At 35.7% G+C, this 12,117-nt stretch overlaps 1 protein-coding gene across 8 annotated transcripts in view; it reads left to right on the top strand.

Moving 5' to 3' along the window:
- The window catches only part of CASK (calcium/calmodulin dependent serine protein kinase), a 403,174-nt gene that overhangs the window by 352,715 nt on the left and 38,342 nt on the right, over positions 1–12,117 (top strand). For 2 of the 8 annotated variants that reach the window (XM_030933842.1, XM_030933843.1), the window contains exons 16-20: positions 3,251–3,336; positions 4,726–4,794; positions 7,454–7,522; positions 8,918–8,953; positions 10,634–10,830. In XM_030933842.1, coding sequence (XP_030789702.1) covers positions 3,251–3,336; positions 4,726–4,794; positions 7,454–7,522; positions 8,918–8,953; positions 10,634–10,830 — 457 coding nt within the window. The remainder of the gene's footprint in view (positions 1–3,250; positions 3,337–4,725; positions 4,795–7,453; positions 7,523–8,917; positions 8,954–10,633; positions 10,831–12,117) is intronic. The other 6 variants (XM_030933849.1, XM_030933844.1, XM_030933846.1 and 3 more) reach the window with 3 other exon arrangements.

The raw sequence follows: 12,117 nt of genomic DNA, 5'->3' as shown, positions 1-12,117 counted from the left end.
TTTTTGTTCTTTTACATTTGCTGAGGAGTGCTTTACTTCCAATTATGTGGTCAGTTTTAGAATAAGTGCAACGTGGTGCTGAGAAGAATGTATATTCTGTTGATTTCGGGTGGAGAGTTCTGTAGATGCCTATTAGGTCTGCTTGTTGCAGAGCTGAGTTCAGGTCCTGGATATCCTTGTTAACCTTCTGTCTCGTTGATCTGTCTGATATTGACAGTGGGGAACATCATTATTTCTTTAACTTCTCTTTGTTATGTTACTGCACTGGCTAGGACCTGCAGTCTTTCAAGGAGTAGTATAGTAGACATCCTGTCATATTCTTATTTTTAAAAGGAATTTAAAATTAGCCGGGCATGGTGGTGCTCGCCTCTAGTCCCAGCTACTCAGGAAGCTGAAGTGGGAGGATTGCTTGAGCCCAGGAGTTTGAGGCTGTAGTGAGCTATGGTCACACCACTGTACTCCAGCCTGGGTGTCAGAGAGAGACCTTGTCTCTAGGGGGAAAAAAAATGTTTTTTTAAAAAAGAACCTTTCCAATATTTATTCATTAAGAATAATGTAGATTTTTAGTACATACCTTTTAATGGGGCTAAAGAAGTTCCTTTATATTCGTAGTTGCTGAGCATTTTAAACGTGAATGGGTTTTGAATTTAATCAAATGCTCTTTCAGTATCTGCTGAGATGATCATTTGTTTTTTTCCTTTTATCTGTTAATGTGGTGAATGGCTTTTAAAGATTTCCTAATGATAAACCACCCTTGCATTTCTCAGATAAACTCAGCTTAGTCATTACATATTATCTTTTTTAGGTACTGCCTGTCCATGTGCTAATGTTTTGTTTATAAGATCTCACTATTTGCATTTATGAGTAAGACTGGCCCGTAGTTAATTTTCCTCTCTTATATATCTCTGCCTGATTTTAGTTTCAAAGTTATATCTACCACATACAGTGACTTGGAGAGTATTCCCTCTTCAGTTCTCTGAAAGACTTTATATAATATTGGAATGATTTGTATCTTGAAAGTTTGGTAGGACTTGCCTATAAAAGTATCAGAGCCTGGCGTTTTGGTTTTTAGTTTTAAGAAAGTTTTGTTTTTGTTTTTTAACAACTGCTTCAATTTCTTTAACATTAAAAGGCCATCCAGGCTTTCTATTTCTTGAGTGAGTTTTGGTAAATTACATTTTCCTTAAAAAATCTAAGTTTTAAAATATTATTTCAGAGAGCTTCTTCATAGTATTCTCTTACCTTTTTATTCTCTGCCGTCTTTGTCATTACGTCCCCTGTTCATTTCTAGTATTGTTTATTTGTGCCTACTCTTTTTTTCTTGATCAACCTTGCCAGAGGTTTGTTCAGAAACCCACTCTGGGTTTGGTTCATTCTCTTCATTATATGTTTATTCTCTGTTTCATCGTTTTATGACCTAATTTTTATTATCTCCTTTTTTTTAACTTTCTATTAGTTTTAGCTAACTTTACAAATTTGACACATAGTTCATTTATTTCCAGTCTTTCTTTCTTTCTTTTTTTGTTTTGAGACAGGGTCTCGCTCCATCAGCCAGGCTGGAATGCAGTAGCATAATCATAGCTCACTGCAACCTCCTCAAACTCCTGGGCTCAAGTAATCCTCCTGTCTCAGATTCCTGAGTTAGGACTACAAGCAACAACACCCACCTAATTTTTTTAATACTTTGTAGAGATAGAGTCTTGCTTTATTGCACAGGTTGGTCTCAAACTCCTGGCCTCTAGTGATCTTCTCGTCTCAGCCTCCAAAAACACTGAGGTTATAGACATGAGCCGCCATGCCCAGCCTTCTCTTCTTTTTCTTTTCTTTTTTTTTTTTTTGAGATGGAGTCTCGCTCTGTCGCCCAGGCTGGAGTGCAATGGTGCGACCTGTGCTCACTGCAACCTCTGCTTCCGGGTTCAAGCAATTCTCCTGCCTCAGCCTCCCAAGTAGCTGGGATTACAGGTGCCCACCACCACACATGGCTAATTTTTATATTTTAGTAGAGACGGGGTTTCACCATATTGGCCAGGCTGGTCTCGAACTCCTGACCTCGTGAGCCGCCCACCTCGGCCTCCCAAAGTGCTGGGATTGCAAGTGTAAGCCACTGTGCCTGGCCCAGCCTTCTTTTCTAATATGTGCATTTAAGACTAAACTCTCCCTATAGATACTGTCTTGATATATCCCACCAGTTTTGATATGAAGCATTTTTATAACTCAGTTCTAAGTATTTTTACATTTCTATTATGATACTTTTCATTGACCTATAAGTTATTTATAATTGTCTGTTACTTTTCACACGGGATTTTCTGTATATCTTTTTGTAATTTACTTCTAACTTAATTGCATTGTGGTCGAAGAATGTAGTCTGTATGACACCATTTCTTTGAGGTTTGTCGAGACTTGCTTTATAGCATAGCACTTTAATCATTTTTATAAATGGCCCATGTGTACTTAAGATGAACGTTTATTCTTTAATTGTTGCATGCGGAGTTATCTTTTTGTAATGAAGCCAGGTCAGTATGTAAATTTGTGCACGATTTATAAATAAGGAAGCAAAATTGTAAATAACACTCTACGCATTGGTTCTTGGTCATTTCTTTATAGCTGAAGTATTACAAGATGCTGAAATGCCAACCAAAGATTAAATTATGTTTAACAGAACTTGCTGTTATGTAGATATTATCATGTCACAACTCTTGGAAAATTAACAACCTTCGTATCATATCTGGCAGATAACGATAGCAGCAAACACTGACATGGTGCTTGTTATGCGCCAAGAACAGTTCTAAGCCTTCTGCATATATTAAATTTGTTTAGCTCTTAAAACAGTCCTATGAGATGGGTACTGTTTTCATCTCCATTTTACAAATGTGAAAACTGAGGTAGGGAGCATTCCAGTAATTTACCCAAGATCTTAAAGCTAGTAAGCAAGGAAACGGGAATTTGAACCCAGGCAGTCTGGATCCAGAAGCCATACTTTTAAACCACTATACATACCACCTCTCTCAGAAAAATAAACAGATTTCTGCAGCCATCCATCAAAACTGTGCCTTCCATAAGTAGATATATCTGTTTTGATGAGGTTACTACATGAGTTAAATAATTGTGCTGCAACCAAACTTGTGTCTGTCTCTGAAATATTGGCCCTCAATATTCAACTTAGTTTTTAAAAATTACATTAATGCCTCTGGATTTTGTTACTATAAAAGCATATATCATTTCATGTTTATAATGTTATATAATTTCTTAGGTACACTTCACGTTGGTGATGAAATTCGAGAAATCAATGGCATCAGTGTGGCTAACCAAACAGTGGAACAGCTGCAAAAAATGCTTGTAAGTAAATGAAAGTTTTTCCTTTCCTAAAATTGACTTTTACTCTGTTAGCTTGTTTTTAAATACACAGATGAGGAGTATTCTGTAATCAGAGAATTTCTGGTACCATATTTATGTGGACTTGAACTTATATAACATTCACAAAACTGACAACTAGAAAAATGTTGAAATACAATGGAGTTTACAAACATTTTGCCTGTCTTTAGCAATGTGGGCTTTAACACTCTCCTTTTATCCTTTATCTCCTGTTTCTTACTAAGCAGATGTTTAAAGAAAACCTTTTCAGCTTTTATACATGTGAACTAGTTTCTCACTGACCTCAACTCTCCTGACATCAGCAGTGTCAGAAACCTCTTTCCTGTTGAGCTGAGTCATAGCCAGCTGTCGTGGATTTCTCTACAGCATAGAAGGGAGGAAAGCCATGGTTCACCAGGCCATTTTTGACCATACATATCCAAAATCTGTATTCAAATTAGGCTTTGGATTTTTAAAAAAGGCAAAATGACAGCCTTTGCCTGTGTTCATTGTCACAGCAAGCAGACAGAGGTGTTTTGGGCCTCTGGTCCCTTTTCCCACTGCAGTGTAGTAGCCCCCAGGTTATGAATACCTATTAAGTATGAAATAAACTTCACAGACTCACCAAAAAAAAATTTTTAAAGCCAAAATTAGTGAGCAAAAAGTGGCTGGGTGCGGTGGCTCACGCCTATAATCCCAGCACTTTGAGAGGCCAAGGTGGGCGAATCACCTGAAGTTGGGAGTTTGAGACCAGCCTGGCCAACATGGTAAAACCCTGTCTCTACTAAAAATACAAATATCAGCAAGGCATGGTGGCACATGCCTATAATTCCAGCTACCTGGGAGGCTGAGGCAGGCCAGTCACCAGAACCTGGGAGGCAGAGGTTGCAGTGAGCCAAGATGCTGCCACTGCACTCCAGCCTGGATGACAGAGCAAGACTCTCTCAAAATAAATAAATAAAAATTTTTAAAAAGTGAAAAGCATATTCTATGGGGTATACCATTATAATGTGGCATACTCAATATAATTTTTATGTAATTACCTAGTTTATTATCTAATTCAATGTATATTCACTTTTGAAAGGCATGTCACTTAGAAAGTTTTGTATTCATGTCTATAAAAAGGTGACCATTGAAGATCTGTGAGACCATTGCTATATGAGTAAGGCAATCGGCTGCTGGGCTTTTCCCAGGAACTTCCTCTACTGTTAACTCAAGCAGTCCCTGCTTCATGACTAGGTTTCATTGTCGGGCTGTGTGCTCTCAGATGGCTTGTGCTAATTGCCCCCACATATTTTGAGTGGCTTCTTACATGGTTTTGCGAACATTTGTTTGTAAGAAAACTTTTCTTTCTTTTTTTTTCCCCCTCTCCAGAGGGAAATGCGGGGGAGTATTACCTTCAAGATTGTGCCAAGTTACCGTACTCAGTCTTCATCCTGTGAGGTAATGACTCTAACAAACCACCCCCATCTCCTCTCAGTTCTTAACTAACTGTCTGCTGATGGCTGTATGTTTTTGCTTTCTGGGAGATTGTTTCTGCCTGTGCTGTTAGATCACTGCACACCAATTTTACAACAAAGATAACGGAACAGAGTAGGTCCCATCCACCTACTCAGCCCTGCTTCCATGTGGATCTCCTCAGCACTTGAACTTTTTGCAGGCTGAAATCTGAACAAAATGTGGAGAAGTTATAAATAATGACATAAGGCTTAATAAGGAAAAAACGGAGTGTCTGAGGGAAAAAAACTAAAGGCCATAATTGCAATAATATTTCCAGGAAGTTCATTCACTTCCCTTGTTAAGAAATCACATAGATAGTTCTTCTTTCCAAGAATCTGAGAAGTGATCTATTTCTGTTGAGATAGAGTTGTTCATGTAATTGCGACAGGTCTCTAGATGGAAGTCTGCAATGAATTGATAATTGACTTCACTAGAGGGAAATAGGCTTTTGCAACCTTTTGTAAAATTGTTCAAATTTAGAATGGTATGTCATCTGTAAACAAGTAAGTTTTCTAGAGTAATACAGCCCCGAAGTTTCTTTCTTGAAATAGGTTTATCCTATAGAAATTATAGTTCTTCTAACCTATATTATTCAGTTTCGTGTTGGTTATTAAATGAGATTCAAAAATCTATTCTTTTTATATTGGAAATATAAATGGGCATAAATGGTATCATCCTTTGGTCATTGCACATTCAGCTCGAGTGTTATTTATTGAAGCTTGTTCTTTCATGTGCATCTTCTAAGAATGTGTGCATCAATATGAAGTACACATTTCCTAAAGTTAATTTTTAAGACTGACAGGTAACTTATTGGATTTGTACTTAGAAGAACCTGAGAGAGAAATTGTAATACTTCTAGTCTCTAGTGATGGTGTAAATTTTATAAGAAAAATCAGAGGCTTCATATTTTTTTAAAACCTATTGAAGATACATATTAAAATGTGTAGTTTTGTCAAGTGTATTTTTGGTGAGCCATGGCAGTTGAGGTGTCCATTATAACGGGTCTTGAGCTCCTCTTGGTGGCTTTTTGTGGAACTTCAATTAATAGTATATTTCAAAAGAAAATGCAGAATTGCTTCTGTTCCAGGATTCAGAGCATTGAAATTTGTTACCTAGAGCACAAACTTTGCTGGGAAACAAAGAATGTCACACTTAACATTTTATGTAAATAATTTTAATATTCTAGAATTACAGATGTCCTTATATCATTTCTCATCTGTTGAAGAAATTTAGTAAATACAATTGATTTTTGTCTTTTTGGCTAACTAACCAGAAGGTACTGTTAGTTATTAATATAACGTAAGTTTCTCTTTTGTTTTTTAAGTGGTCGAACTAGTTTGGGGTGGAACCAGTATCATAGATGTAAATTCTATGTTCTTGAGTAAAAAGAAACCCCTCTTACCTTCTTTGCCTTTGAATAGTAGGAAAAATAATGATACTTCTCTCCTAGCTCCATCCCCAGCCTTTTTGGCCCTCCTCTTCCCTGGCAGAATTGCAAGTTTGTGGTTGGACTCTTCCCAGCTAGGGCAATATTTCAAAAAAAAAAAGAAGTCTCTCTGGCCACCTGCATCTGCATCCCCGAGGTCCTTGGTTAAAGAGTAGACCCCTGCCCCTCACCCTGGCTCTACTGACTTGAGTCTCTGCGGTTGGCACCTGGAGATCAGTCTTGCTCACTAACATATGAGAATGGTCTTCTAAGGGATCTCATTACCTTTAAGGCTAACAGGTTCTAGAAATGCTCTTAAGTCATCTAGGGAAAAAAACAAATGTCTTTTAAAGAGACATGCACATTTCTAAGGCTTAAAAGAACTCTACAGAAGCAAAAATTTAAAAGTACTTATTTCCTACCTCTCCTTGTTCTTATCGTTAAGAATGGAGCCTGGAAAATATTTTGAGTGTGTAGAATAGTAGAGAGAAAGCAAGCGACGGAGGAGCCTGGATATAGGAAGACTGGCTGTGGCTCCTAGGATCTTTGCCAGAAGTGTAATATTATTATAGGCTTGAGATTATTGTTTTAATCAATCTACTAAAATGGTCTTTAAAAAGAGTTCTTCTGTGATGTATATCTCTTTTACCCTTACTAGTAATAATATTTATTCTATAATAGAAAGATTCTGAAGGAATTATAACATGTGAAATCTTAGGTTTGTTTCTCTTCATATTGGGTCAGTTAGTAACTCTTGACACTGAGGTACTAAAAATTGTTAAATACTTTTCAAACCTAATCTTTAATAAAAATTAGGCAGTTGGGATCTTCAGCACAATAATTTTATAGTAATATTTGTCATCTTATACTTGATAGGGTTTAATATCAAGTCACTCTTCTAGGTCTCATTAAAAGAAAGAAAAGGTATAGAATGTTAGAGATAGGAAAGAATTGATTAAAATGAATGACACGGTCATCACTTATAATATGTGAGCCTTCGAACTGCAAAATTTTTTTCATACTTCTGTGAAATCATGCAAGCAAGTCAGTATGGCACTTATGCAGCTCAAACCTCAAAGGAAATGGTTGTCAGACTGTGGTTGTTACTGTTGATGTAAATATCTCTGTGTTTCTGTGCTGGTGTTCTGTGTTAATGAACCTTGTGTCTTATTTCAGAGAGATTCCCCTTCCACTTCCAGACAGTCCCCAGCTAATGGTCATAGCAGCACTAACAATTCTGTTTCGGTAAGAACTTTAGCTCCACACAGCAAAGTGTGACAATTTTGTTGGTGCTCACCTGCCATGAGTGTTCTAGTTACATGTGTTCAGTGGAAATAGTGTCTTCTGCTGATATACAAGGCTACTACAGCTACAATGCACTTTACTCCTGGAAAATCTTTTTTAACATTTCCTTCTCATTAAAAATTCCCTTCAGCAGTTAAATTTGAAGAAATGTAGTTCAATACTGCTTTGGTCATTCTAAAAATATTTCTATGCCACCCCACTTGTATGTATTTCTTTGCTCAAACCTATACAAACGATGTAAATGGAAATTTGTTTAAACTTCTAAATATTTTTTAATTTGAAAAAGATAAATGTAAAAATTTTGCAGAGTAGGCATTTGGGTATTCTTGGGCTTTGTAGTTTTCTATTCTGAGTGATATCAGCAACATGTTTTAGTTTCCGCTATCTAAGTTTACGAATTGGTGTGCCCTCTGTTATTGTGGTACGTGCACATATTTTTGTGAATTATAAGCCTTGCCTGGATATGAAAAGCAAAAAGAACTGGCTTCAAACTGCACTTAAGCCACGCTGTTATCACATCTTTAACACAAAGTACTTTATATTTGACTTGAACTTGGAGTTTTAAATTTTTTCAGAACTATCCGTTTTGGAATATAGAAAGAATTGTTTTTAACTTAGTTAAACAAATGGAAGCACTTAACAGGTGCAGGTTGGCAATATTTGTTGCTAATACTGCTGTTTATCACCCAGTTAAAATTATTGAGAGTTCTAATAATGCAGCAGTATTCTTCTATCCTGACTTTTAATTTGCCGTTTGAGAATATATCAACTTTTTTATCAGGTAAAATTGTAAATAATTTAGAAATTATCTCAAATGGAATGATATTCTAAGTATATCAGTAAGAGAAATTATGAAAGAAAATTTTCTACAACTTTATTTTCAACTTTAAAATAGGCTACCAAAGGAATTCATTCATAACAGTTAACATTTAATGCTTTTAAGATGAAAAACCATATAGCCATTGAATTTTTCAAAATCTAAATGGTTGCAGTGACTAAGTTGAAAAGGGCAACAGCTCCTTTTATTTATTTATTTATTTTTTAATAGGCTGTTTCACTTGCAGTGGCTTTTGTGTTGAAGATGCTGAGTTGTTTCTTAAGAACACATTATCTCTCTGCTTAAACTTACCTGCTTTCTTCAGCTTGCTGCTAAATGGCCTGGGTTTGATTTTTTTGATAACTCAACATTTCTGAGAAATGGAATAATGTATATCATCTCTTTACAACTTAAATCTAGCTCATTTTTTTAACCATATTGTAACAGAACACACAAATTACTTTGTACTCTTGAAAAATAAATGAAAATTTTTCTCCTGGGTTGGCTTTATTCTACAGGACTTGCCATCAACTACCCAACCAAAAGGACGACAGGTGAATAGATATCCTCTATAGAAACTTCTCTAAACTGAGCTGCTAATAGCCAATCCTTTATTAACCCTTTCCATCCCATAATGTTTGCATTTTGGACCATAACATTTGAGCATTGAGAGCTTGTACCATTTCATTTTAACACATTACACATGACTAATTCTCTATAAAGAATTTTTCCTCACATCTTTGTAGCTGTGATGGTTATTGTAATTTCAACCTGATAATTTTATATTAACGGTTAAGAATTCATCCTTCGAGGGGGCCTATGGGCCTGCCTCTGGCATGCAAAAGAATTTTAAAGGTTATAACATTCTTAGAATTCTAAGAATAACTAAAAAGTACCTGCTGATGAACATTTTTAAGCAACAGTTTTCTGAAGTTGAAAGCTTTTTCTTAAGTTTATATTTGCATGTGTATTTCTAAAAGCCATTTGCAATGAAAAATAAGAAAAGAATATAAATTATCTTGGCTTTACATCCTGATATACCTGTGCTAGTTCAAACATGAAAAGTTAAGTGCTGCCTAACACTGGCAAGTAACTTTCAAATTGCCAGCACTTTAGAGGTATAGATTTTAAATGCAAATGCAGAAACTTTTTAATTTTATAGGCTGGATTGCTGAAAATAAACAGAAAAAAATCACACAGTGGTTCCAAAGTCTTCAGGTTGGTTTTACAGTGACTTAAACATTAATATTCAATTTTAATTTCAAGAGATAGACTTTTTATGGGATTTTTATCTTGAAATATAGTATTAAAAATAATCAGATTTACTGTTAAGATATGTATAAATTAGTACCTGATAGAATTCAACCATAATTTTGTCTTAAGACTGTATAATTGATGCAACATGGGATATGAATTACCTTATCTTAAAGCATTTAAAAATCAAATAATTCATAAAATACAACCATATAATAAACCCTTGAATGCTAATCTATTTCCTAAGTAAATTCACATATCATAAAACTCAGAGCCTGGAACTATGCATGTCTTGAAGCTCTGTGCTGATTTCAAGTGTTACATTGGGGAAACCAGGGTTCAAATTCATTTTTATTCTCTCAGAAGAGTAAAATACAAATCTAAAACCTAAATTAGAAAAAAATAAAGCTATTTTTTTAACTTTTAAAAAAATTGTTTGAGTTACACTTAACTTTATCAGCAGTGGGTAGACACACTGCCAGTTGTCATATAAGCATTTTACAGCAGGATACCAACCCAGAGTTCTTGCTAGTTTTAATTCGTGTGCTGCTTTAGGGTTAAAACCTATCCTGACTGCTAGTATTTATGGCTTAAAGGCTGCCACACAGTCATGACAACTTATCCATAATGCCAGCATCACCAATGCAGGTTTAAAAAAGAGTGAGCATACTTTTCTATAATTATAGGCCTATTCTGTTATAGCAAAAGCATAAATTAAGTCTTTATTCTTATTAAACAAGTATTTCAAGTATTCCTTCCAAATAAAAACAGCAAAGTTTTGAAGCTATACACATCAAAGATTACTAGTACATTGTTTCTAGCGGTAGAAGTTTTTTGTGTCGTATTTCCATGCATTGTTTTTGCTTTCACCATCTAATGTCCTGTTAGTATTGTAAGTGTTGCTGTGTGGTTATGACATTAGAGCTAACTTCTCTTTCACATCACTATGGCATCCTTTCTTACAAACTCCTGTTTTATAGATCTATGTAAGAGCACAATTTGAATATGATCCAGCCAAGGATGACCTCATCCCCTGCAAAGAAGCTGGCATTCGATTCAGAGTTGGTGACATCATCCAGATTATTAGTAAGGATGATCATAATTGGTGGCAGGGTAAACTGGAAAATTCCAAAAATGGAACCGCAGGTCTCATTCCTTCTCCTGAACTTCAGGAATGGTATGTTTTTATGCGTGTTTTGCTTTGCTTGATTATAAAAACTAAGCCCTGACCATCCATTTTCCAATTTTATATTATTTTAGAGTGTAAAACCTGTTTGATATATTCCTTCCTTTACGAGCCAAACAAAATTTAAATTAGTCATCCACGAATTCTATATCTTCAGTATCTAGTGAGATCCCAGTTACAGAGTCAGGGCTTCATTTTACACACAAAGAAAGGAAGGTCTGGAAAGAGATTCGTTGACCAGCCCTGAGCCAAGTCATGGTCTCAGAGCAGAGCCCTCCACTCCTATATGCTGTTGCAATTGTTTTAGAATGGCATTTTAAAAATGTACCTTCTCCTTGCCCTTCTACATGCTTTCATGCCCATCCCATCCCACCAGCAGCAAAAAACGTAGGTGCAGCGCTTCAGTGTCACTCAGAGTATTTGAAGATAAAATGTATTTCACTGTTAGAAGAAAAGGGTAGTCAGAAGCTTTGTTCTTTACCTTGCCAGTCCTTTAAAAATACCTTTTCTGCTAGAAAGTTTAAGCCCTAAAAGCAGGCTAAAGTTAGGGGTTTTAGGCACTGTTTTTAACTGAGAGAAGAGGAGTCACAGATCACTGTATATTTTGATAAAATCTATTTCTGCTATTATTATTACAGTTTCCTTAGAAGAACTGTCTTTTGGAAAATATTGATGGTTTTACCTTTGTTGGTACTTGGGCGATATACCAGATTATTTCTAGCACAAAAGAAATAATGTCTGAGTTTTGTTTCATGTGGCAAAAATAACAGCTGTTAAGCATTCTGCCAGTTCCTCCTAAAATATTTGAACCCAACTAAAAGAGACTGAAGACATCGAGTCCATAGAAATTTCTTCCTGCTTTTATCTATTTTTCTCACTAGTTAAGAGATCTCTCAGTTAATCTCTTTTGCTTGATCGCCTCTTTCAGCTATCCCGTGTTTCCCCAAAAACTAGTATTAAATTTAGAATGTTGGAGCTGATGAGGACTTCAGATACCATCATTTTATACATAAGGAAACGTGGGCCCAAATGGAGAAGCAGCAGCCTTCCATCTGGCATTGTCTTCCAGTCTGATCTTCGAGAAACAGTTTAAGCATAAGCAGGAGGAAAGCAATCTCTAAGTCGTTGTCATGATGATGCCATTATATTCTTACTGATATTCACATTTTACAAAATGTCTTCTTTAGTGTTACCATATATTATGGGCATTTATTGAAAATAATTGTGTAGATTGCAGACCTCTTCTGCCTAGTCAGATCATCTATCTATATAAACGTT

Source organism: Rhinopithecus roxellana, chromosome 7 (assembly GCF_007565055.1).
Source record: "Rhinopithecus roxellana isolate Shanxi Qingling chromosome 7, ASM756505v1, whole genome shotgun sequence".
Taxonomy (NCBI): domain Eukaryota; kingdom Metazoa; phylum Chordata; class Mammalia; order Primates; family Cercopithecidae; genus Rhinopithecus; species Rhinopithecus roxellana.
The sequence above is the reverse complement of the archived record's forward strand: the minus strand, read 5'-3'. Positions and strand labels throughout refer to the sequence as shown.